Source organism: Vigna umbellata, chromosome 9, assembly GCF_029865625.1.
Source record: "Vigna umbellata cultivar VRB3 chromosome 9, Vumbellata_1.0, whole genome shotgun sequence".
NCBI lineage: Eukaryota > Viridiplantae > Streptophyta > Magnoliopsida > Fabales > Fabaceae > Vigna > Vigna umbellata.
In genome coordinates this window covers 24,049,407-24,074,521 of record NC_142173.1, presented here as the reverse complement: position 1 = coordinate 24,074,521, position 25,115 = coordinate 24,049,407, and the positions used below count along the sequence as shown (strand labels likewise).

General features: G+C 34.7%; 2 protein-coding genes across 2 annotated transcripts; both read left to right on the top strand.

The window, feature by feature from the left end:
• Positions 1-2,243: 2,243 nt before the first annotated feature.
• On the top strand, positions 2,244-5,795 carry LOC124838026 (uncharacterized). Its single transcript, XM_088098284.1, has 3 exons — positions 2,244-2,674; positions 2,791-3,177; positions 3,701-5,795. Exons 1-3 carry the CDS (start codon positions 2,465-2,467, stop codon positions 5,273-5,275), a joined length of 2,172 nt encoding a protein of 723 aa, XP_087954410.1. The 5' UTR covers positions 2,244-2,464; the 3' UTR covers positions 5,276-5,795.
• Positions 5,796-22,096: 16,301 nt separating this feature from the next.
• On the top strand, positions 22,097-23,831 carry LOC148192987 (serine carboxypeptidase-like 50). The gene has a single exon (XM_088098308.1). It carries the CDS (start codon positions 22,291-22,293, stop codon positions 23,614-23,616), a length of 1,326 nt encoding a protein of 441 aa, XP_087954434.1. The 5' UTR covers positions 22,097-22,290; the 3' UTR covers positions 23,617-23,831.
• The last annotated feature ends 1,284 nt before the right edge of the window (positions 23,832-25,115 follow it).

Sequence of the window (25,115 nt, the reverse complement as noted above, 5' to 3'; positions counted from 1 at the left end):
TCCCAATTCCAAGAAGCATTTTCATCAACTTCAACATCTCGACTAATGATAGCCTTTTTGTTTGTAGGTTGTAGACTCGATAGCCTTTCGATTATGTGCTATATCCGAAGAATATTCCTCGTATAGTCTTGTCTTCAAGCTTGTGTTTCCTTTGATCAGGAACATGTATGTATCAGATAGACCCAAATACTCATAGGTGTTTAACTTATGGCTTTCTTATACTCCAAGCTTTAATAGGAGTCTTGTCTTGGACTGCCTTAGTTGTACATCTGTTTAGAATGTAAACTATAGTGTAGGCTGCTTCAGCCCAAAAAATGTTAGGCATACTTTTCTCTTTTAGAATTGATCTTGCCTTCTCCATGACTATGCGATTCTTTCTCTCTGACACACCATTTTGTGTTGGAGTGTATAGAATGGTAAGTTGTTTCTATATGCCTTCATCTTCGTAGAATTTGTCAAACTCGCGAGATTTGTACTCCTTACCACGATCACTTTTAAGTACTTTTATCTGTTTCCTACTTTGCTTCTCGACACAGGCCTTACATTTCTTGAATACTCCAAAGACTTCTAACTTTAGCTAAGAAACAAACTCATGTCATTCTATGTACATGTTTATGGTGGTCATAGGTGGTGGCTAGTTGGGCTGGTGGTGTGTTTGTTGTGTATGTGTGGTATAATGCTTGTGATTGTTGGTGGTGTGATGGTGTTGCTTGCCATTGGTGGTAAATGTGCTCTTGTTGGTATGGATCATTTGTCTTTGGAGGTTTGTTAGTGATGGTTGTGGTAATCGTGGTTCTTGTTGGAGGTGGTGGTTGTTGGTGTTTAGGGTGGTTTTAGTTGTGTTTAGTATGCTTCGATTTGCTTTTGGTGGTTGTGGTTGCTCGTGATTGTGGTTTAAGGTGGTGTTGCTATGATATCCTCTAGTTATATTTTTTACGGGTAAGAGAAATTTAATTATTTATTTCTATGGGTATTTTTCTCCTTAACGTAGTTTATTTATTTAATTTAACATGATTAATTTATGGTTATATATTACTTTTGTTGTATGGTTTAGAATTTAATTGTTTATATTAGGAGTTTTAGTTTAAAATTAATTAATTTGTGTACCAAAATTATGAAATATAATTTAAATATGTTTAAATATTTGAAAACTGATGATAGTATTAGATAAAATTATGATTTAATATCTGTTATCCTAATGACAAAATTATAATAAGTTAGTACCAAATGTAGTATAATATTGTTTTCTAAAATTAGCATGAACTTAATTTAAATATAATTATAACATAATCATTTTTTTAAAATTATCATTAACTAATAAATAAAATTGTAAATTTATAATCTAAATTTTGTAAATTTATAATTAGCTGTGAATTGTAAATTTATAATTTTTTATAACTAATTGTTAATTGTAAATTTATATAATTTATAATTTATATTTTTATGAAATTTGTAAAGGTAAATATAATTAATAAAAAATTGAGAATTATAGAGATTTATTTTTTAAATGGTTTGTGAAATGCACACACAAGATCCATTGACCAGTGTATTTTTTTGACAAAGATATTAAAATTTCATTGGGAAATAGCAAGGTTGACGATCCTTTGCAGTATTGCTTATGTACAAAATGCGTTTGACGTCAACTCTAAATATTTGAGAATTTGTATCATAGAAAGAGTCTCTGCTGTTGTCATATTTAGTGTACATGGAACAATCTTGTGATATAATTCCAATGAGACCTAAAGTATTTATTATGTCGTGGGAGTGTTTATGTCGTGGGAGTGTTTAAGAATAACTAATTTGGTAAAAAAAAATACATTTCTATTAATCATTGCGGAACAAGTTCCTAAGTTTGTTCACCTTATTGAATATAATTGAAGATTTCATCCATTTGAAAAAATGGTTCCTTAAAAATTTAATAATGTGTTGAATATAATATGAAGACAAAATTTGTAATTCAACCATACCTCCAACCTCATGTTATGTTCGGAACGGTCTATTTTATTCATAAGTTAAGGTAATATCTTCTCAACTATATAATCACTTCACATACATAATCTATTACTTCTTATTTACATTACCAATTTTTTACCCTTTAGAATTTTTTTAAGTTAATAAATAGATAACACTCGTGTACGTGTTAAGGTAATATTTTATTTATTTATTTAATTTAAAAATGATTATAATTAAATAAATTATAAAAGAAGCATGAAAAATGCACGTATAGCACTGAAGAAGTGAAGATAGCTGAAGCGAGAGTAGTATCTGCTAAACCTACGAATTCCAATGCGCCGTCATACGCTAGTGGTTCACCTCCGCGGCTGTACCACTTATTTTGGAACGTCGTTGTAGAAGTCGCGTTGAAAATGCGCCTTTTCAGCAGAAGATACATTATACCTGCAATACACTTTACGTGAAGTGTCACAGAAACTTGGGACCAACGCAATTCTCGAAGAAGACACTCATGGGGACGCGAACAAATCCCCGACCAAACCCCCAAGAAGATTCCAGAACCACGCGCGTCATGGCTCACCTCAAAGACACTCTCATTTCTCAACTCAAGAAACTCGACCCTTCTCTTTCCCTCCACTCGCGCCACTCCGCCCTCATCGAACGCCGCCTCCGCGACCTTTTTCCCGCGTTCCACACCCCCACGCACCCTCCATATGCCTTGGTATCGTTATCGTTTTTTATTTTTCGTTTTTTTTTTTCGGATTTCGGATTCGTAATGCTGTGCATTTACGTTACCATATGAATGTTTGCGATGTTTATTATTATTTTTTTTTGTAGATGATACGTAGTGCGATATTAGGGTTGGAGGATGGGTCGGGGTCGACGGAGGAAGCGATATCGGAGTACATTAAGAGGGAGTACAGTGATTTACCGTGGGCTCATGCCAGGATTCTAGGTCTGCAATTGGAGAATCTTTGTGAGATAGGGGAGATTGCGCGCGTTTCCGGTTGGAGGTATGTGCTGAAGGTTGAGGATGAAGTGAAGGAACAATGTGAGGGTAGCGAGAAGAAGAATAAGAGGGGCAAACGGAGAAGTAATAAACGTGGCGAGACAGGGAGTGCTGAAGAAGAATGCAAAAAGGGACGGGTACTAGGGCTTGGAAAACAAATTCAACAACACCAGGAAGTAGAACCGCAAAGGGGTTTAGTAGAGTCACAAAATCAGGTGATGCAACATTTGGTAAAATCTTTATTTTGATGTGGTTGTTTTGTTTTTATTGGGAGGGTTTACTGTTTGAACTACCTACTATCTGTGTTTATCTGTTTATGGCATGGATTATAGACACTCTTTCAAATGATAATTTTCTAGTACTTGTCTTTTTTTTGGTCATTTTGCTGGCTTGTTATAAATTAACCGGGAAAGGACATTTTGAGGATTTGAATCTCTCGACCTTTGTTCCAAACCTCTCTATGATTTTTTTTTTTCAGTTTTCAATCCGTTTTACTCAATCTAGCTAATTATATTATAATGGCTAGCTTGCCCCTAAAACGTGTTCCATGCTATGCTTCCGTTCACTATGGTAAACCCGCTTTATTTGTTTCCCTTAACTTTTCTTAATCTTTTGTGAGTCCTTGATGTCAATACTTTATTAAATTATTCTTGAAATGTAACAGTAAATGTGAATCCTTGTCCGTTGTATTTGACTCTGGATTGTACAGATAAGTTCTAAATGTTAATGTCAAAACAGGATTCCAGTGTGCATTTGGAAACAACTTGTTCCTCCCAGCCAACATCATTGGAGTGCATACCAGCTGCAAACCCGTTATCACCTGCACAATTGCAACAGCAAAGGCCTTGTAATGGGACTTCAGAAAGTAATTTGGATACAGTAGACAAGATTTCGGGTTCATTATCTTTGAATGTTGAGGTATGCAAGGGAGATACGACACTGATGACTGTGCATCATCATCAATCCAAAGAGAGGGAGCCTACTGGGTTTAAGCAAATTGCAGATCACGAGGGGAAGTCGTTGTTGCCCTCATGTGATACTACTGTTGCCGAGCAAGGGCCAAATGAAGAGAAAACTGATGAAAGGTGCCCGTCACAAACCCAAGGTCAAGCTACAACTGGAGGAAGGGGTCGTAGGCTACACAGAAATGCCAATTGCTGCAATCAGAGGATACACCTACATGATCAAGCTGAACATCTAATGTGTTCTTCACATTCAAACCAAAAAGAATCTAGAGAAGCACCTAATTTTCCTGTTAATCCATCGCACAATTTTGGTCAGCAATATTCGGTTCCTACTTCACAAGGGTATCTGGAGGGCATAATATCAGCAGAAATAAAATTACCTCCAACACAGGTGCAACATGAAGTTTCTTCAGATATTGATTTAGGTAGATTGTGCAGAGTAAAAGCTTCATCAACTTTAGGAAATGCTCACGATGATCAACCCCAGCATTACAATGAAGGAAGTTCTAAAGGGAACCTAGACGAGGGTCCTATGTCCTGGGATTATGACCAGAGGCCTCCAAAACGTGGGAGAGGAAGGCCTCGAAAGTTCCAGACTGTAGCAAATTGTGCAGTAGGGACATTGTTGCCTTCAGATGATGGCAATCTTCACGAACATAAACCAAATATAAACGAAATGGAGAAGCAGGATCAGTATGGCGGGGGTAGAGGTTTAGGGAGATTTGGTCGAGGTAGAGGTAGAGGTAGAGGTAGGGGCAGATCTCCTACACTAAATAGAAAAGCTAATCAATGTGACGAGCAATTACAACAAGGACAATCTAAGCAGCTTGGTCGAGGTAGAGGCAGAGGTCGTCGTGGCAGGCCACCAAAACAGAATGAAAATCCAATCCAATATGAGAAGCAACCACAACAAGAAGATCAACATCAGCATCGAGGAAGGGGGAGGCCCCCTAAACGGAACATAATCGATTATGAGGCACAATTATCAGAAGTTCAAGCTAAAGAACAGCATGTTCGAGCTAGAGGCCGTGGAAGGCCTCCTAAACCAAATCAACATGCAAATCAGTTTGAGGACCAATTGCAATCTCCTAGTTCAGGGAGGAATGATAACCAAAGTTTGGAGCAGAAGCAGTTCAGTGTACAAAGTCCGGTAAGGCGTCATGAATCAGAGTCAGGAGAGGCAAAGTCACCTGCAAAATTAAGGCAGGAATTGGAATCAAAGTATGGGTCGGGTGAGGTTTCCCGGTCAAACGTTGAAGAAAATGATAACCCATGGCGGTTAATGCCAGTACAACGTAAAGTTCAAGGTATTGATGGATGCTGGCCACTTAGGCAAAATCAGAAATAGAATCGAGTTATCAGTACTTGGAATACAAGCATGACAATATCAGGAGAGGGTCTCCTAATTCACTTTGCAGGTTTATGGAAGCATAAAAAACCCGGTTAATTTAAAACCACTCATGATAACCTTCTGGGTCTGTCGGGAAAAGTTGCTCTAGCTGATCCTTTTTCTCAGTAGGTATATTTTGTTAAATGCAAGTCTGATAGATTCTTGTAGCTCTTCGTGTCTTTTCTCTTGGTATTGATGGTGAAAGTAATATTTTCAAACATTCTGTCTCCATATTATGTCAAACATTCTTGGCTTTTGGATTAACCAACCATCATTGGAATACGGAGCTCTATCTCCCTATTTTTCGATGAGGAACAATAAAGCTGCTGAGGATTGGTATTGACCAAAAACTTTAGGTACTTGTGACAATGTGTTTTGATGGGCAGGCACAAGATGGTGTGTTTGTGTGTTGAAAGCATGCTAACTTTGGAATTTCGTTGTTTTGTATATGAAATAAATGAATTTTGCCATATACCTATATACCTTAGAGTTCCCCAACCCGAGTTTGAATTTCCAATCTTTAATTCATTTTGGTCTGTTGAAGAATAATCTTAAGTGATGAAAGTTAAGAAACAAAGTGAAGTCTTTTGTTCAATACTGTAGACTTGGTGATAAGCAATCCGTTAGTTGATTAAGTATTCCATGAATTCTCAGTAGGATCTGAAATTTTATTACCATCATATTCATCATTGGGTTATTGTTGTCTTCTGATAGGAAAATTTACACGCTCGGTGTATCTATTATTTTTTTTTAAATTTCTAAAATCAGTGTAGATTTAAAAAAATTGCACATGTAAATACTTTCACAAACAACTTTATAAGAAATCATGCTTAAAAAATAACTGTGTTTTAATATAAGTTTGTATTTAACTAAGTTGAGTTCTAGATAAATTCGGAAATTTTTGAAAATTTTTAATTGAGGTCTTATTAAATTTTTGTGGCTTATTAAGTCTTTAATTTTAAAATTTTTTAATTGAGTATAAATTTTTTTGTTAATTATGTGATGCAACAGTTATCTTACTCTATCACTGATTTGAATGTTGTCACATATGATTTTTCAAAAAAAGACTACTATGATAAGAATATCTTAAATATTTATAATGTTTAAATTTTTTTAAAGTTAATAAAAATTATAGAATATTAAATTAAAAAATAAATATAAAATTAAGAAATTTAAAAAATTACGAAATTAAAAAAATATAAAATTATAAAATATTATAAAATTAATATATATATATATATATATATATATATATATATATATATATATATATATATATATATATATATATTAATTTTGCAACATGAAAAAGGCTTATACCGACTTGATCATAAGATATTAACCTTGTCACATAGGTTGGATAGAGTAACTCCTCCTAATGGTGGTTTGACAGAGTTGGAAGGGTATTGCCTGCTCGAAATTTGTTGTGTCGTGAGATGTGCTTATGATAAGTTCAATATTTCTTATGATTTTTTTACTCTTAATCTTCAAGAAACGAGTCTTGTATTAATATAAAGTATGCATGATATGAGTAGTCTTGCTCTATGAGAAGGATGTTATGCCTATTATATGCTATGGATGTTATACATGATGAAAAGGATGCAATGATGTAGCCAATGTGGTGAAATGTGTTTGTCTTTTATTTCATTCAGCATGGTAGTTAAACACATCAATTAAAAGTTAATGTGTTAGTTCTAAATGCTGTATGTGTGTGTGAATTTGGATCATTAAACACGTTAATTAAAAGTTAATGTCGTTAGCTCTAAATAACGTATTTGTGTGTGTGAGCTTGATTAAGGTGACATTTTAATTCATTCATTATGGTAGTGTTTGTGTGAACTTGATTGTGGTGACCTTTTAATTCATTGAGCACACATCAATTAAAAGTTAATGTTGTTAGGTCTAAATGATGTATTTCATACATTAATAAAGTATAATGATTAATTTTGTATTATTTTTTTTAAAAGAATGAATTCTAATTTTATATGTAAATTGAATAATTAAAAATATATTTAACCAATAATAAACTAGCATATTATTGCACTAAAATGATGCTAGTTATGATAGAATAGAGAAGAAGATTTATGCATTGATAGGGAGAGAAAGAAGAATTGAGAAACTGTATATTCTATGTGTTAAACTGTGAACGTATACAAGTGTCTTTATACAAAGAAAAAAATAAGAAACAAATGTGCATCAGTTACAAAGGCAGTTGCCTATATTTAAAAGTGTAGACTTATTATTTAATACTCCCCCTTAAGTCAAGCACTTAAGGGATACCATTCCAATTCTTTCCTTCAAGCACTCAAACCTCTCTATCTTCAATGGTTTATAGTAAACAAGTCAACCAACTACACTCCTTTTTTGCAATAGGCTAAGATTATTCTTCCTTTCTTCACCATGTCTCTAAGGAAATGAAATTTTACTTCTATGTGCTTACTCCTACCATGGCTCACAAGATTCTTTGCCAAATTGATTGCTGAAACATTGTCAATCTTCAGTTGAATTAGATTCTCCATAGACACCTTTAATTCTTCCATTAACTCTTTAATCCAAATTCCTTGGCATGTACCATGGCTTTCAGTTATGAACTCAACTTCACAGCTTGAGAGAGCCACCACTAGTTGCTTTTTAGAACATCAAGAGATGAGAGTATTGTTCAACATAAAGATGTAACCTGATGTACTCTTCCTCTCCACCAGATCACCTCCATAATTTGAATAAGTGTATCTAGTTATCTCCATTGCAGTTTTCTTCCTTCCAGCAAGAAACAAAATGCCATAGTCTCTTGTCCCTTTGATGTACTGTATCACCCTCTTTGCAGCCTGCATATGAGACTTCTTTGGTTTGCTCATAAACCTACTAATCAATCCCACACATAATGCTAAATCAGGTCTTCTATTAAAAAGGAAGAGTAATGATCTGTTTGAATTTAGTTTGCATCCTCTTCAGAGTCATCTTTCATCAGCTTCAAATTTGCCTCCATAGGATTCCTTGGTGCATTACATTCCATCATGTTAAATCTTTTCAATAGTTCACCTGCATACTTTCTCTGATGCAACATTAATCCAGCAACTGTATAGGTGAATTCCATTCCAAGAATATAGCTCAACTTTTCCAAATCTGTCATCTCAAATTCAGTTTCCATGATCATCTTGGATTCATCTATGCTTACTGGATTTAATCCAATGACAAGTAGGTCATCTACATATAGGCCGATGATAATCAAATCTTTCTCTAGATCCCCCTTTTACATAAACTCCATGCTCAACTGGGCATTTGCTGAAATTCAGATTGATTAAGAATGAATCAATCCGCTTATTCCAAGCTCTGGGAGCTTGTCTCAGTCCATAAAGTGCCTTATGCAGTTTGTATACCTGGTACTCCTTATTCCTTTCAATGAATCCAGGTGGTTGCATAACATACACTTCTTCCTCTAAGGGTCCATGTAAGAAAGCATATTTAACACCAGGTTGAAACAATGACCATTCCCTTGCATAAGCCACTGCTATCACTAATTGTATGGTCTCTATTCGTGCTACTGGTGCAAAGACTTCATTGAAATCTACCCCTTGCTTTTGAAGAAATCCCCTAGCCACAAGTCTTGTCTTGTGCTTTGAAATTGATTCATATGGATTCAGTTTTTTCTTGAAAATCCATTTCACCCCAATACATTGTTTTCCCGCTAGAAAATCAATCAATCTCCAGGTTTCATTCTTTTCTATGGATCTAATTTCCTCCTCCATTGCATTACTCCAAACTGGTTGCTTCATAACTTCAGTTTCATTCAATGGTTCTACTCCATCCATTAAGGCTATATGAACCAGATCTCCTCCTTTATCAATTTGTGCACCAAAGTATATTTCAAAATCAGAGAATCTTCGAGGAATTACCCTTTGCCTTTGCTGTCTCTGGAACACAGTGTGTGAGAAGAATCAGTGATCTCTGCAACTTCTTCTGGCTCTGTAGGGGTGAGATTATCACTAATACCATTCACCTTTGTTCTCCTCAGACTAGTTTGCATCTTATTCCAGTGTCAACTCTCTTTCTCAAACATCATGACATCCCTACTTAATACCATTTTCTCCTTGATTGGATCATGGAGCTTATATGCACCTAATGCCGTCAAAATGGGTTGAAACCCGTGAGCCAACCCGGCTCACCACGGGTTTGAGCCGGGTTGGGTTGGAAAAAAAATGCAAAATTTTGTATGCGAGCCAATTTTGACTCGGCTCACACGGGTTGAACCCGTAGTGGGTTGGGTTGGCTCACCAACCTACCTATTTTTTTAATTAAATTAAATTAAATTAATTATTCAAATCCTATTTTTTTATTGAAATCAAATTAATTAAATTAATTATTCAAAATGCACAACCTTTACTTAGCAATAGAGCATTTCGCTCTGTTGTCTTTCCAAAAGTTCCACTCTACAAATAAAACTCTAAGATTATAGATTTGATAATATTATAGATGGAGATAAAGAAGAAGATTCTTCAAGATAGCATAATACTGTGAATTTATCCATTCAGGACTCCAATTTAATAAATGGATAATATTATAGATTGGATAATTCAGGAATATATCATTTGTTTTATCATGTTTTTAGACCTATCTACAAGCATGACAATTTTATCTTGTGCTATATATTTTTTTTAACGGCTATATGTAGTTTCTTGGTCAAACCGTTGTGTATGTCTCATTGAACTAAATTGAAAAAATTTTATGCTTGATATCTTATAATATATATAACAATATATTTCTTTTGTTTCATTTCCTTTTATATCAATTGGTCTAATTATTACTGTTTCAATTTGATCGATCAAAGTAACATGTTATAAGAATATGAGAAGAAGAAGGTGAAAAAAAAGTTAATTAAGTAAGCCAATGAGTCAACCCGTTTAACCCACCAACCCGTGATGGGTCGAGTTCGAATTTTTTCGGCTCGCTAATAAATAAGCCGGGTTGGGTTGACTCACTAAGTGACCAACCCATGGTGGGTCAGGTCGGGTCGGGCCGGGCTGGGTTACCCGTTTTAACAGCTCTATATGCACCTGTAGAATGATATCCAATAAATATCATTGCTTCACTCTTATCCTACAGTTTGGTTCGTTTCTAATTTGCTATGTGACTGAAAGCAAGTGAACCAAACACTTTAAAGTCACCAACATAGGGTTTCACTCCAGTCCAAACTTCTAGAGGCACTTTGCCTTCTAACCTCTTAGTTGGACACCTGTTGAGGATATAGACAGATGTTGACACAACCTCACCCAAAATTTTCGTGGCAAGCTTTTCTCCTTTTTGAGACATCTGGCTATATTCACAATTGTTCGGTTTCTCCTCTCTGCCAGCCCATTATGTTGTGGTGTGTACGGTGTTGTGATTTTATGCATGATTCCATATGTCTTGCAGTGGTTTTCAAAAGCACTAGAGGTGTATTCACCTCCTCCATCGGTTCGAAGGATCTTTAGTTGTTTTCCACTCTTTCTTTCAACATAGGTCTTGAATTTTATGAAGACCTCTAGCGCATCACTCTTCATTTTGATCATGTATAGCTATAGCATCCTTCTAAATTCATCCACAAAAGGTATAAAGTATCTATTTCCAGCCAAAGAAGGTACCTCAAATGGTCCACATATGTCAGAATACACCACCTCCAAGCCATCTTTTGCTCTCATTCTCATTTGTGACTTGAATGGTTTTCTGGTTTGTTTTCCAGCCAAGCATGACTCACATACACTCTCAGATATTGTGATATTTGGCATTCCGGATACCATCTTCTTCTCACCAAGGTGCTTAAGGTCTTTGAAGTTCAAAAGGCCAAATTTTAGGTGCCAAATCCAACTTTCATCTTTCTTCACAATAGACATACATTGTAGATTTTCTACTCCATCCTATCACGATTTCCCATGACAACTGTAAAACCTTTCTCCACCAACACTAAGTAGATTGCACTTCATGTCTGGAGCAAATAGAACATTGGTGATTATATCATGTGATTCATTCTTCCTTCTAATGATCACATCTCTCATTCCTTCCACTTTTAGAGTGCTATCATAAGCAAACTTTACCTTACTTCTCTTTGTTGCATCAAAGTCGATTAGCCACTCCTTATGAAAAGTCATGTGGTTTGAGCATCCAGAATCTAGATACTAGGACTTAATCTGCGAGCTTGGACCTTCAGCAGTGGTGTTTTATAGAAACTTTGGCTTTTTAAATCTTTTTCTCAAACAATGATGTTCTTGAAACCTTTCTTGCATAGTAATCAAACGTGTGCAGTAAAACAATATGTGAAAATGTGAAAACAAATGCAGATGTAAAGAGATAGGGAGAAGAAAAACAAACTCATTTTTTATATTGGTTCGGCCTCAATGCCTACATCCAATCACCCTCCCAATCAACCTTAGATTGGAGAGTAATTCACTATAATGATTAGAGTATTACAGCTAAGGCTTTATAGAGCAACTCTCAAATGTAAACATCTCACAAACTCTCAATCAAGTATATAACAACGAAACCTACCAACATAGAACAACTCGTCCCTGTTACAGCAAACCCTTTGAGATATCTCCTCTTAAAGTAGAGAGTACACCACTCTTCTTCCTGATGCCACTCGTAGAGGGAAATAACAAATCCAAGATTGCTAGTCTTCTCTCTTGATCTCCCAAAAATCCTTCAATTGTGCGAAAATGATCAGTCTTTGTAGTCTAGTAATCTGCTTCAAGAATGCTTCAAGATGATCCAATTCTTCTCGTTCTTGATTTGTTGGAGCTTTTTATTAATCTGTAAAATCTCTCAAATGAATTCAATCAGATATGAAAATGTAAGTATTATCAATTCTTTTGATTTTCAAACAATGCATCAATATATAGTTTATATCAATCCTGACGCAAATTAATCGATTAACTCACTTATGTAATCGGTTGCATTAGACATATGTAACAGAAATACAACCAATTATGCTCCTAATTGAATACACAATTAATGCAATCGATTCTCCTTAAATGCTGGTCAAACATATTTAAAAATATGACCGTTATTACAGTTATGACAAGCATAAGTCAGTTTTCAAACATAACAGACTTAATTGAATATACAAAGCATGTAATCGATTAATCTTTAACACTTAGAATATTTCTGAAAACTTTTCTTTCTAAAAATACATCACAACACATTTAAAAAAGATATGTGCAAACACACAAGTTTTAATTGCTTTACCAACTAATGTAATCGATTCAAAACTAGTTGTTTTGCCTCAATTCAAAACCATAAGATGTCTGATGACCTTAGTTGAATACTACAATAATGTAATCGATTTTGTCATTCATATATGCTTTTGTGCATGTGGTTTTCATATCACAGAAACATACATTGTGCATACACAAATATAATCACTTCACAAACACAATAATATGCATCAATCAACACAGTATGTCCAACAAATGTGATAAACACAGTATGTTCATATTACACAGTAAGCATATACACATTCAACATATAACCCAATACAGAAACATTCTATTGTGACATGACAACATTCATGTGTTGTTATTATCAATGTGTTGTCATCATAAAAAACCAACTTATAGGGATTGGGTTCAACTAACACAATGCTCCCCCTATCAACAAATACTTCTCATATCCCTTCCTTCCTTTCCACTTCCTTTGTTTCTTCTTTCCATCATTCCTTCCATGATGAACTTTCAAGGTTTGCTCGTCAATCTTGACAGGATTTCTATCAAACAACCTCATCTCGTATGCTTCCAATGAGCTTTGAAGCTCTTTTATCTTCATCTTTTCAAGTTCTCTTGATTCTTCAATAGCGACAACTATGTAATCAAACTTCTGAGGTAAAGACCTCATGATCTTTTCAATTATCATTAGATCTGTAATGGTTTCTCCATACCCCTTCATTTGATTCGTGATGACAAGTATCTTATCAAAATACTCTCTTATCCTATTACTGTCCAACATTTGCAACAATTCATACTGTCTCCTTAATGTTTGTAATTTTACCTTCCTGATCTTTTCTCCTCTACCATGATATCTGACCAGGATACTCCAAGCTTCTCTCGTCGTCTTTACATTCTGGATTTTCTCAAAGTGCGCATCATCTACGCATTGATGGATGATAAACAAAGCCTTGTTATCTTTCTTTCTTACCACAACCTTCTTATCCTCTGCAGCACCTACAGGAAGCTCCTAATGATCACCTTCAACAGCCTCACTCGCATCTTGATATTTGAATAGTACCCGCATTTGTGTACTTCACCTACTCCAATTTTTCTCGGTGAGAATTGGCAGATTCACTGATGAAATATCACTACTGGCCGCCATTCTTCACACTCTTGCCTTTATCAAGAAGTTAAATCTTGATCATCTTCTTCACGCTTCAACCACCCTTCTGCCAAGCCACTATGATTTCTGAAGCACAGGATTCTTGAACCTCAACTCTGATACCAGTTCTGATAAAACAAAGAAGAAGATTTATGCGCTAATAGGGAGAAAAAGAAGAATTGAGAAGCTATATATTTTGTGTTTTAAACTGTGAACGTATACAAGTGTCTTTATATAGAGAAAAAATGAGAAACAGATGTGTATCCATTACAAAGCTAGCTGTTTGTATTTAAAAGTGCAAACTTATTATTTAATAAGTTAAACCATTACACTTATTAACATCATATAAAGAATGATAAATATTTAACAAAATATAAAGAATGTAGGCCTTATTTCCCTTGTTGAAATTACAGCACCAATTTTACTTAGTTTTATTAGATAGATTTCATAAGTGTAGCATAAATTATAATGCTTTTCAAGAAGTTAAGAATAGCTAGCGTTTTAGAATTGTAGTTGCCGCGTTGTACACGATTGTTTGCTCCATTCAACCTGAATATAGTTAGAAACCATGGGATTTTAGTTGAAAAAGGTAACATTTTAATGGTGGGCAAAAAGAATTATATGGAACTGTATGGTTAAAAACTATATTGAACGAGAAACTAGTTTGTCTGAATTGAACTAAATTTTTTTTCAGACGAATTGAACTCAACTATTTTTTGTTCTACCAAACTATACTAAACTGCACTGAACTGTAATATGAATTGAAATAAATTGTTATGTACCTTAACCTATTTTCAAAATGCACTAATGTTGAATTGAAATATAATATTTTTTAGCGAACTATACTAATTTTGAACCAAATTGCATGTTTTTAAAACTCACTTGAGTCATCCCCAGTCTAAAATTGATCGAATTAGGCCAAAAGTGTAAGATCCTATATATATTTTTTTTATATATATATATATATATATATATATATATATATATATATATATATATATTAGAAGATGGGGTCATTCAATTATTGAATTTTTAAGAAGCACAATTATTGCTTGGAAGCATCAGCCGCCCCATAGGAAGAAGTTGATTATTGTATTTGGAAAATGGAGAGCAACAATTGTCTTTTTTTGGCTTCTTTTGAAATGATTGTGCATTCATTCTACGGAAGTAGAAAGTGGAAGTGCAACTGTGTGGGGGAGTGTCTTTCTTTTTTTCCAAAACCAATTCCTCTCTCTAAAACTTCAACAAATACTTCCTCTGACTTCTCTCTAGATTTCCAGCACCTTGAACCATAGGAATTCAATTTTGATGCTACCATGGCCTCCGCGGAGTAGAAGGCTTCATTTCAACCGAACGTTTTCGTCGTTCCGATCGGGGCAGAGTTCTTGGCTGTAGGATGGTTGTGCTTGGAGAAAACCAGGTTAGGGGAGCTAGATCTGTTTATATAGATTGTAGGAATAGTATGTTTGAGATCATATTATGATTGTTTGATGAATAATTTTGTGTTTATAGTATCCTTCTTTGCTATGAATCCGTATGAGTGATTGTAGAACTATACTGTTGCAAATCTGGAAAAAAGGGTGAAACAATGGGGTTTCTGGGTTTCTGGAAAACCTGGTGCGATTCTGCATAATTCGGCAGAACGCGCGTACGTCCAATTTTGGTGAGTCAAAATTTGACGTTCGTCCAATTTGCTCGACCAATTAGTGGTCGGCCAAAATAGTACGAGCGTTCGGTTTTGGCGTTCTAAGGTAGCGAGCGTTCGCGTTCGTCCATAGGTAGTAGCGAGCGTTCGGTCTTGATGATGTTTGTTCTCAGGTAGCTAGTGTTTGGTCTTAATTTGGTACCTGAGGTTTAGTTTGAATACGTTCGGCCAGTACTATAGGTGTTCGGAAGAGTGCTCTAGGCGTTCAAGTAAGACTCAAAACGTTCGTTCTTATAGTGTTAGGTTAAATTGGGTTTCAAGCTTAGCGTTCGTCCTTATAGTGTTTGGTTAAATGGGCTTCGACCTTAGCGTTCGGTCTTATAGTGTTCTGTCTCATAGCAATCGTTTATAGGGAATGATCTTTATTGATGATGTTGTTCGGAGGTAGCGATCGATTAATAAGTAGTGATCAGTCGTGATGATGCATGATTCAGGTAGTGATCATTCATAGGTAGCGCTCAGTTTGGATGATGCTTGTCTTAGGTAAGGATCGTTAATAGTTAGTGGTCGTTCGTAGGGAACGTCTGGTCTCGATGATGTTGCCCTCAGATAGTGTTCGTCAGGGGCAGTGTTTGGTGAGATTTGATCTTTGAACGTTCGTTCCAATAGTGTTTGAAATAATAGTATTTGTTCTAGTAGAGTTCGCTGTCTTAGCGTGAAGCCTAAGTGCTTGATCTTAGCGTTCGAACTTTTGGTGTTCGACCTAATGGTATCCGGTCTAATAGCGTTTGGCGTTTAGCGTCGAGGCTAAGTAATCAATCTTAACGTTCGTGTAAACAGTATTCGATATAATATGGAGTTCTTTGTTTTAGCGTTCGACCCAGTAGCGTTTAATCAAATAGCGTTCGACCTAATAGTGTTCGATATGGTGTTCGGTTTTGAGCGTTCGACCTAGTGTTTGATCTCAGTGTTCGTTCTTAGAGTGTTCGGTCAATATGGTGTTCTGGGTTTTAGCGTTCGGCTCAATAGTACATGATCCCCTAGCGTTCGTTCAAATAGGATTCAATCATATAGTGTTCAGTAGAGAGCGTTCGACCAGATTGTGTTGGATCACATAGCGTCCGTCCAAATAGTGTTCGGTCTTATAGTGTTTGGTGAATAGCGGTGTCCAGTAGCGTTCGTCCTGTAGCGTTCGTTCAATAGAGTTCGGTGATTAGTGCTCATTCAAATAGTATTCTACAAATGGTGTTGGATTCTGAGTTTGAATTGAATTATGTGTACAAATGTTTGGAATATATGTTGTAATGTGATATATATGTGAATGCATGAGATATGATAAATTACTATGAGGAATGTATTTTATGATGTTGATATGGGATTATGCATTTGCTCATATTATGAGTATTATGGGGAGATTTTGTAATGGTATAATATGAGTTAAGGAATATGAGCATGTTATGAGTCTCCTGGAGAGATTCTGTAATGATATGGTATTTGTGTATATATTGATGTTGAGGGTCCTGTAGTTGGATGTCCTGGTCTATGTGCCGGTTTTGGACATAGTGAGGGGACTAATCTTGTGAATGATATGGAGTGTCAGATGTCCTGGTCTATGTGCCGGTTTTGGACATAGTGAGGAGACTAACCTTGTGAATGATATGGAGGGTCAGATGTCCTGGTCTATGTGCCGGTTTTGGACATAGTGAGGGGACTAACCTTGTGAATGATATGGAGGGTCGGATGTCCTGGTCTATGTGTCGGTTTTGGACATAGTGAGGGGACTAAGAATGGCATCACAAGTAGGGAACCTTTCGTTGAATTGCTCATTAACGTATCACCCTGATGAGTGTTTATTGGGTATTGTGGGACGAGTGTCCAATAGGAATTATAGTACGATGGTATGAGGGTGTCTGACTTAATTATTATATGACATTTGTATTGAATTAATTATACATGCTTTATAAATGATTTGTTGCATGTTAGCTCACCCTACTTGTTTGTGTTTGTGTATGTGCGATGATCGTATAATTCATTATACGAGAGCAGATGAAGGAACGTCGTCTGATCCTATGCAAATGAAGAAAGAGATGGAAGAACAAATTAGAAGGATTCCATGTTATATTTGCAGTTAAATCTGAGCTTAAAACATATGTATAGATTTAAGTGTGAGATTACGTGGTGTTACCGTAGATGTATTATTACAATATTTAAATTTTGAATTATTAAAGTGTGAATTTTTGGGATGTTACAAAAAGGCCGCAGATGAAACTTAGTTAAGTCGAGCTCTATCAAAAATCGATCGAGTCTAACTCGGTCAAAAATGGGATTAGAATAGCCAAAGTCGAAACTCACTCAAGTCAATCTTGATCGAAAATTCACTAAAAATCGGTCGAATTTGGTTGGGACAGCCATGACCAGAACTTAATCGAGTTTGTTCAAATCAAAATTGGTCGAATTTGACCGAAATGGGTTTAGAGATTAGGGTTTAAGGTTGGAAAATCAGCAAAATTTGATCGGAACAACCACAAATGGTAAAGACAATCCCAATCAAAAATTGACCAATTTTGGTCGAGTTAGCTCTAGCAAAATGTTGGCTGAATTCGCCTAAGTCGGACATGTCCAAAACTCAGTCGAGTTTGTCCCAACCGAAATTTAATTGAGTCAGTCCTTGCAAAAAATTAGCTTAATTCTACGAGTCAACTCGGGCAAAAAATTGATCAAATTCGATAGAGTCGATCCAACCAAAGTTTGGTCTAATTGACATTAGCCAAACTAAACTGCATTAAACTAAATTACAACTTTAAAAGCTCTCAAACAAATAAAAAATATAAAATAAATTAGTTTTAAATTAATTAATAGTTAACTAAATTATAATTTTATAGGTTCAATTTTTTAAAACTGAACTATTCAATTCAATTTTTATTTTAAACAATTTAATTTTTTTTATTCAATATAATACAATAAATTAATAATTTAGTCTCCATACAAATCAGCATGTTGTTCCACTCTTGAGAAGCATACCCTCCATATATATATACATGTGTGTGTGTTTAATTTTCGGTAGGTCCTTATTTTCATTCAGAATCTCAAATATGTCCCCTACTTGTTCGGTGTCTCAATTGAGTCCTTATTTTATAAAATTGAAACAAATATAGGTCTTCCGTCAAATCGGACAAACAACTTTTAAGATGGCGTTACGTGGAATGTGAGAGTATTGTTTAATCTGACGTGTCATTAAAAACGTGTGTGAACTGTATTTTGTATTAAAAATGGAGTGCAAAGAGGGGAAATCAAATTTAATTAAGGGCAAAGTGGGCAAAACAAATAAAATTAAGTGCAGCCCTTTCTCTACAATTACAAATCGAAATCAGATTGGGGAAGATGGAGATAAAGCCTTATCCTGAGACTGGCTTTGCACTAAGTTGGAAATATAAGAAAAATGGAGCGAACTAGGTAGTAAATGAGTAACAATAGTAATAGCTGCGTGCATGTTTTCAAACCAAAACTAAGAAACTAGATATCCAATTACAAACACGGTCACTACAAATTGCAACAAAACATCAAACATTCAATCCAACACACAACAATACCCAAACCTAAAAGTCTCCATTTGGAGAATTTAAAAACCTGGAAATTCAACCCCATATTTTCTTCATTCCACAAGCATTATCCACTGAACTGAACCATTCATTTCGAATCTGAATCCTTCACCTCCTTGCTGTAGAAACAGACCACACAAGTAGGGTTTCAGAGTCAGCAACTGAAGGAATGAAGTCCGCAATCGGTTGTTTAGCGGCGAGAACCAGAGGAAGTAGAGGACGGCTTATCAGACACGCCGTCGTGATCCTCCTCACCTTGAATTTGTGCCGGCAAGGAGGCGCGAATTAAGGTTAATGACGGCGACGGCCTAAGGGTTTGGTGCTAGCACGTTGAAGTGATTTGGGTTTTGTGTGTTTTCTGGCTTTGGGTTTGCAAGTCCAGTGATGGTGAGAATGGTGAAGGTGTGTCGCGATGAAGGTTGGGCGAAGATGATGATGGTGATTTGGTTTTGCGACAACGATTTTTGACGAGTTGCGTTTTTGTGTTATGGTTGCAGGTGGTGGCTAATGGTGGCATGATGGTCTGAGAGAGGAGATTTTGTGACAGCGACGCATGGTGTTGAGAAGGCTGATGGTTGCGGTGTGGATGATTGGTGAGGCAGTGGCGGTGGCTAGGGTTACAAGGCAGCACAAGGAAAGGAAAAAGAATTAGGGTTATGGAGGTGGAAGACGAAGTTGATAAGCAATTCTCCCAATATTTTAATTCAAAAAATAAGAAATTACACATCACAAGTAGAAGAGCTATTTGAGATTTTGGACGAAAATATAGATCTACCGAAATACTAAACCTATATATATATATATATATAACTTTTTTTTGTGCTTAATAATTAATATAGTTGGGCCTGCATGATTATTAAAATTAAAAGTCAAATATGGTTCAAATTTCCAATCCTACGTACAGTGACTTGTTAGAATAGCACAAAAACCAAAATGAAGTTAATTAGAATTTTTAGCATTAACAAACTCAGAAAACAACAAAAGTCATTAAATTAACAAACTATGTTTCTTTTTATTCAATCTTGTCTTAATAAGAGCAATTTATCTATAGGTTACTTCGTAGCCTTTAACTTTGTATTATAATAGCAAAACTCCTAACAAATAATAAAATCTATCCATAACTATTGGCTTGTAAATCTAACAAAAAAACCAATTATAGTCCATGAGTATACCAATACTTGCAGTGATTTAGATATCTCAAATGAACACTTTTTTAAGGAATATACTGCATATAAAAACTGAACGAAGTAGCAGTACAGTCAGCACACAAGGCCTGCAACACTTGATAGGGTACTTAATATTTAAATATATTTGAGATGTAAGATTATAGTAAAAGAATGGCTCAATCGGTGTTTACTCACTCGCCAAAGAAAATCTATCCATTATTTATTGAATATTAAAAAATATTTATAAATATTTTAAAATTTACGGATATTTTTAAATATCCATAAACATTAAAAAAAAATATTTAAACTTTTTTAAAAATAAAATTTAATAAAATATAAAAATTAATCTAATAAAAATAAATTAATTTTAATATTAATAAAATTTAGTTTAATAAAATATTAATTAAATTTTAATTTTAATTTTTTCTAATAACAAATATAAAGATATTTACATATAATTCATTTATGGTCGAGTATTAAAATATCAATAAATATTTATAAATATCAAATATTTATTACATATTTTATATTTTATTTATAAATACCCACAAACATAATTTTATCATTTCTAACTCCAACCTACAATCATCTGTGTTCTATTTCTTCTATATTCACTCACCTTAATTAATTAAAGGGTCAAGTCATTCACTATCCCTTCTAAAAAGTTTCCACAATTTATGCTATTTGAAAGAAAAACATTCTCCTTTAAGCTATTTGAAGGTCCAGTGAACAAATTATTAAGTGGATTAGAAAATCACATATGTGTAGCATATACAAAAACAAAGTCAACATAATGGATTGGCCAAAATCATAGAAATCAAAATGCAAATTTAAGGTGAATTTTGTTTTAAGAACACAATGAAATAACATTTTTTTTATGTCACGACTACGTATAAGAGAACCAAAAGTAAAAAGAAGAAAGAACTAGAAATTATTCCATCATACAAAAAATATGAGTACCTTTCTTTACATATATGCAACTTTGTCAGCTTTGTCACCAAATTGTTTTAAACTTGACCAGTTTCTTTACATATGCAATAATAAGACAATTTATAATTACCCTCTCATATTTTCAGATTGCAAGGAACCTTTCTGGCATCAGGTTACATTTATGCTTTTGTTTCATCAGGATTATTTATAATTACAGCATAAGAATTATTCATATTTTATTTTATTTTTATTTTGAATGAACAAGTATAATGTATTATATTCTAAGAGTAAAAAAAAGAAAAAAATAGTTTAAATGTAATCAATAACACATTCGTTTAAAATAAAATAAATATATTTTTTAATTTTAATTTTTTTAATTATGATTAATAAGATGTGTTTATTAAAATTGTGAGTATTATTAATTATAATAATTAGGTTCACACATTTATCTTAATACTTAATTAATAATCCTTACGTTTATAAGATTATAAATCACTCTAGTTTCATAATGAAGTATTTATTTAATATTAAAAATATATAATTATTTTTGTAGTTTAAATTTATGTGAGTTATGCGAAGTTTCACCCTACCGGTGACTCATGCATGCTGAGAAACAAACTAAAACGAATCAGATTCAAAACCTCATATACCTTTTCTTACTAGCCTCTGTTCACCCTGCAATGAGATACAATGAAAGAAGTTAAAAGTTCCAAAAACACAAATGAAATATGAGGAGTCAAAAAGATAAAGCACAAGAAAATAAATGAATAATATATTAAAACTTAAGATGTATATATAAAAAAATCCATATGTTGTTTTGATTATTTTATTTTCAGCTTTATTGTTATTTGGATGAATTTGGTCTTTTAGGTTCTTTCGAGAATTTAATATGAACTTTTATCTTCAGCGGGGGTATATATTTTGATTTGAAATTTAATAAATATTTTTCTTTGATATGTTAAACAAGAAATTCACACGACAAATATATTTTAAGATATTCAATAAAATAAGAGGACAAAAATATCCGATATTTGAAAATAAAGTTATTTATCATTTAATCCAAAAAAAGGTTGATTGCGCTATAAAAAAGTAGTGTCATTGCGGTCAGTGTATACACTCTCACGGAGTCAAGTCGACGACTTCCACCTCCTTATTCCTGAAGGCACTGTCTATCTATCCCTCTCTTCTTCTCTTCTGTTTTGTTTTCTGTCCGTATCCAAACCGTTTTTTTCCATAGTGTAGCCATTGCTATTATTACTACATTGCCAACTCGCACATTGAAATATACGCCACCAGATAATGGAGTCAGCCATCCACAAGTCCCACATCGTCAAAAACCATCTTCTCCTCTTCTTCTTCTTCTGCTTATTTCTATGCCTGTCTGCTTCTCAATCAAGAAGCCAATCATTCCCCAAAGAAGCCCTCCCCAGCAGGTATGGCTACCTACCAATCAATCCTACTTCTGCGTCTGCAATTTTCTACGCTTTCTATGAAGCCCAAAACTCCACTTTGCCACTCTCCCAAACCCCACTTCTCATTTGGCTCCAAGGTGGCCCTGGCTGCTCCTCCATGCTTGGCAACTTCTACGAGCTTGGACCATGGCGAGTCACCCAATCCCTCACCCTTCAGCCCAACCCTGGTTCCTGGAACAGAATTTTTGGCCTTCTTTTTCTTGATAGTCCCATTGGATCTGGCTTCAGTGTGGCCGCAACCCCAGAAGAGATCCCAAGAGATCAAAACGCGGTTGCCAAACACCTCTTTACTGCTATAACCAAATTTCTTCAACTGGATCCTCTTTTCAAGCATCGCCCTGTTTATATTACTGGAGAAAGCTATGCTGGCAAGTATGTGCCTGCGATTGGGTACTATATATTGAAGAAAAATGAAAACTTGGAGGCTTCCGAAAGAGTGAATCTGGCCGGTGTAGCTATCGGGGATGGGTTAACAGACCCCGAAACTCAAGTTGTCTCTCATGCTGTGAATGCATACTATGTTGGATTGATCAACGAGAGACAGAAGAATGAGTTGGAAAAAGGTCAACTGGAAGCTGTTGGGTTGATCCAAAAGAGGAATTGGAGTGCAGCAACAGATGCGAGAAGCAAGGTGTTGAAAAGGTTGCAAGACATGACAGGGTTGGCTACTTTGTATGACTATACAAGGAAAGCTCCGTACGAGGATGATCTGGTCGAACGGTTCTTGAACATTGCGGAGGTGAAGAAGGCACTGGGGGTGAAGGAATCGTTTGTGTATGAGATATGCAGTGATGTTGTTGGGGAGGCATTACATGGTGATGTGATGAAAAGTGTGAAACACATGGTGGAATACTTGGTGAGGAAGAGCAGGGTGTTGCTTTATCAAGGTGAGTATGATTTGAGGGATGGAGTTGTCCAAACAGAGGTTTGGGTTAAGACAATGAAATGGGAAGGGATAGAAGAATTTCTGAATGCTGAAAGGAAGATATGGAAGGTTAATGGAGAGCTTGCTGGGTATGTTCAGTCTTGGAACTCTCTCACCAATGTTGTCGTTTTGGGAGCTGGCCATCTTCTTCCCACTGACCAACCTCTTCATTCTCAAGCCATGATTGAAGATTGGGTTCTCCAAAAGGCTTTGTTTAAAAGCGTGTAACAGGATAATGCATCAAGAAATTCCACTTGGTTAAGCGAAACTAGTGAGTGAGAGTGCGAATACTAGGTGACCTTGAAGAATGTCATTGCAAGAACTGTATTTCCTAGTGAATTAGTGACTGTTGTTTCTTCTTCTTTTTTTCCTGTAACTCTGTGATGATTCTAAAGCTATTTGGGTGGATGAAATCTAAAATGGATAGATAAGATTTGTCATTATCAGTTTTTATTAATGTTAACCCATACAAAAAAAATAATCTAAATTAATATTATTTTAAGTTTATTAAATATTTTTTTTTATAAAATTCAAATTCATATGTTTAAATTTTAAATTTAATTTACTTAATTTGGATCAAATTTACTTTTAATATTTTTTAGATTTTGAATATTCAAAACAAGGTGCATCTAAGTCAAGCTAAGGTGATTAAAAATTAGGTTAAGTCAAATCAGTTTAGGTCAAGGTTAAGTAGTATTGACTCGAGCCAAAGGTTAGTTGAGTCACTCTAAGGTGAATGTTGAATCAAATCATCCTAAGTATAATCAAGTTTGTTTGGGTCGAAGGTTTGTTAGGGTAAGATCATCTATAAGACTGAACAATCTAATGTTTTTATATGTTTTGAAGTTTAACAAACAACAATAAACTAAATGAGCATTTGACAAAGTGTTATCTTGGTGAAAAATTATATCATTGAAAGACAAGCATTTTCTTTTTTGAAAAAGCTTTATAAAATTTGAATGCCTAAACTAAAAGCTTTAGTAATTGCACTGATATCTCAACAAACGCACCAACAAATGAGATTACAGCAAACATGTCAATATGTCATAAGAGAGTTTTGCTAAACGCGTTCTTGTTATACATTGCTAAACAATGTTAAACAAGCTTTTACTATATCTTGCAAAACAATTAGCAAAATGATGTTTTTGATAAACACACTAAAAGATATAAACATGTGTTGTATGAAATCTTGCTAAATGCGCTCTTGAACCAAACTGAGATCACTAAACAAAGCGTTGTTAGTAAACACCTTGTATAAGCCAAATAATACCTTATACCAAACAACATTTTCATCCAACGATGAAACCTCTATGAATTGCTTGGTATCTTTAAAGAAATGATCAAATCTTGTTTGAATGATAGAAAATTTGAAAAGTTCATTATTGTTCTAAACACGCATTAAAGAGCATTAAATGCACAATGTTTCAAAAAAAAAAGTGATAAGAAAAATGACATATCTGCCTCCATACACATCTACTCTACTCTTTGCAGTTGTCTATGTCAAGTATCCACCTACTCTATCATATACAAGTCAGAAGTAGATGATGCAGCTGTCGCGACCCATCAAATTTGATGTTCATTAAAAATGCAGTACAGTGCTAGGAAGTGACTCGTAGGTCGTCTCTCAAGGACCAAATGTGGTTCGGGTCTTAGGTCAAACACATAATGGGGGGTTTTGAAAGTGTTTTTGTGCTTGGAAATGAACTAAATTAAAACTGGAAATTAAA

Bases quoted from the DNA above. Each gene is read 5' to 3' on its own strand.
- LOC124838026 (XM_088098284.1), top strand. From the start codon at position 2,465: ATGGGGACGCGAACAAATCCCCGACCAAACCCCCAAGAAGATTCCAGA. The intron at 2,675-2,790 runs GTATCGTTATCG...TTTTTTTTGTAG, and splicing joins CGCACCCTCCATATGCCTTG to ATGATACGTAGTGCGATATT. The intron at 3,178-3,700 runs GTGATGCAACAT...ATGTCAAAACAG, and splicing joins TAGTAGAGTCACAAAATCAG to GATTCCAGTGTGCATTTGGA.
- LOC148192987 (XM_088098308.1), top strand. From the start codon at position 22,291: ATGGAGTCAGCCATCCACAAGTCCCACATCGTCAAAAACCATCTTCTC.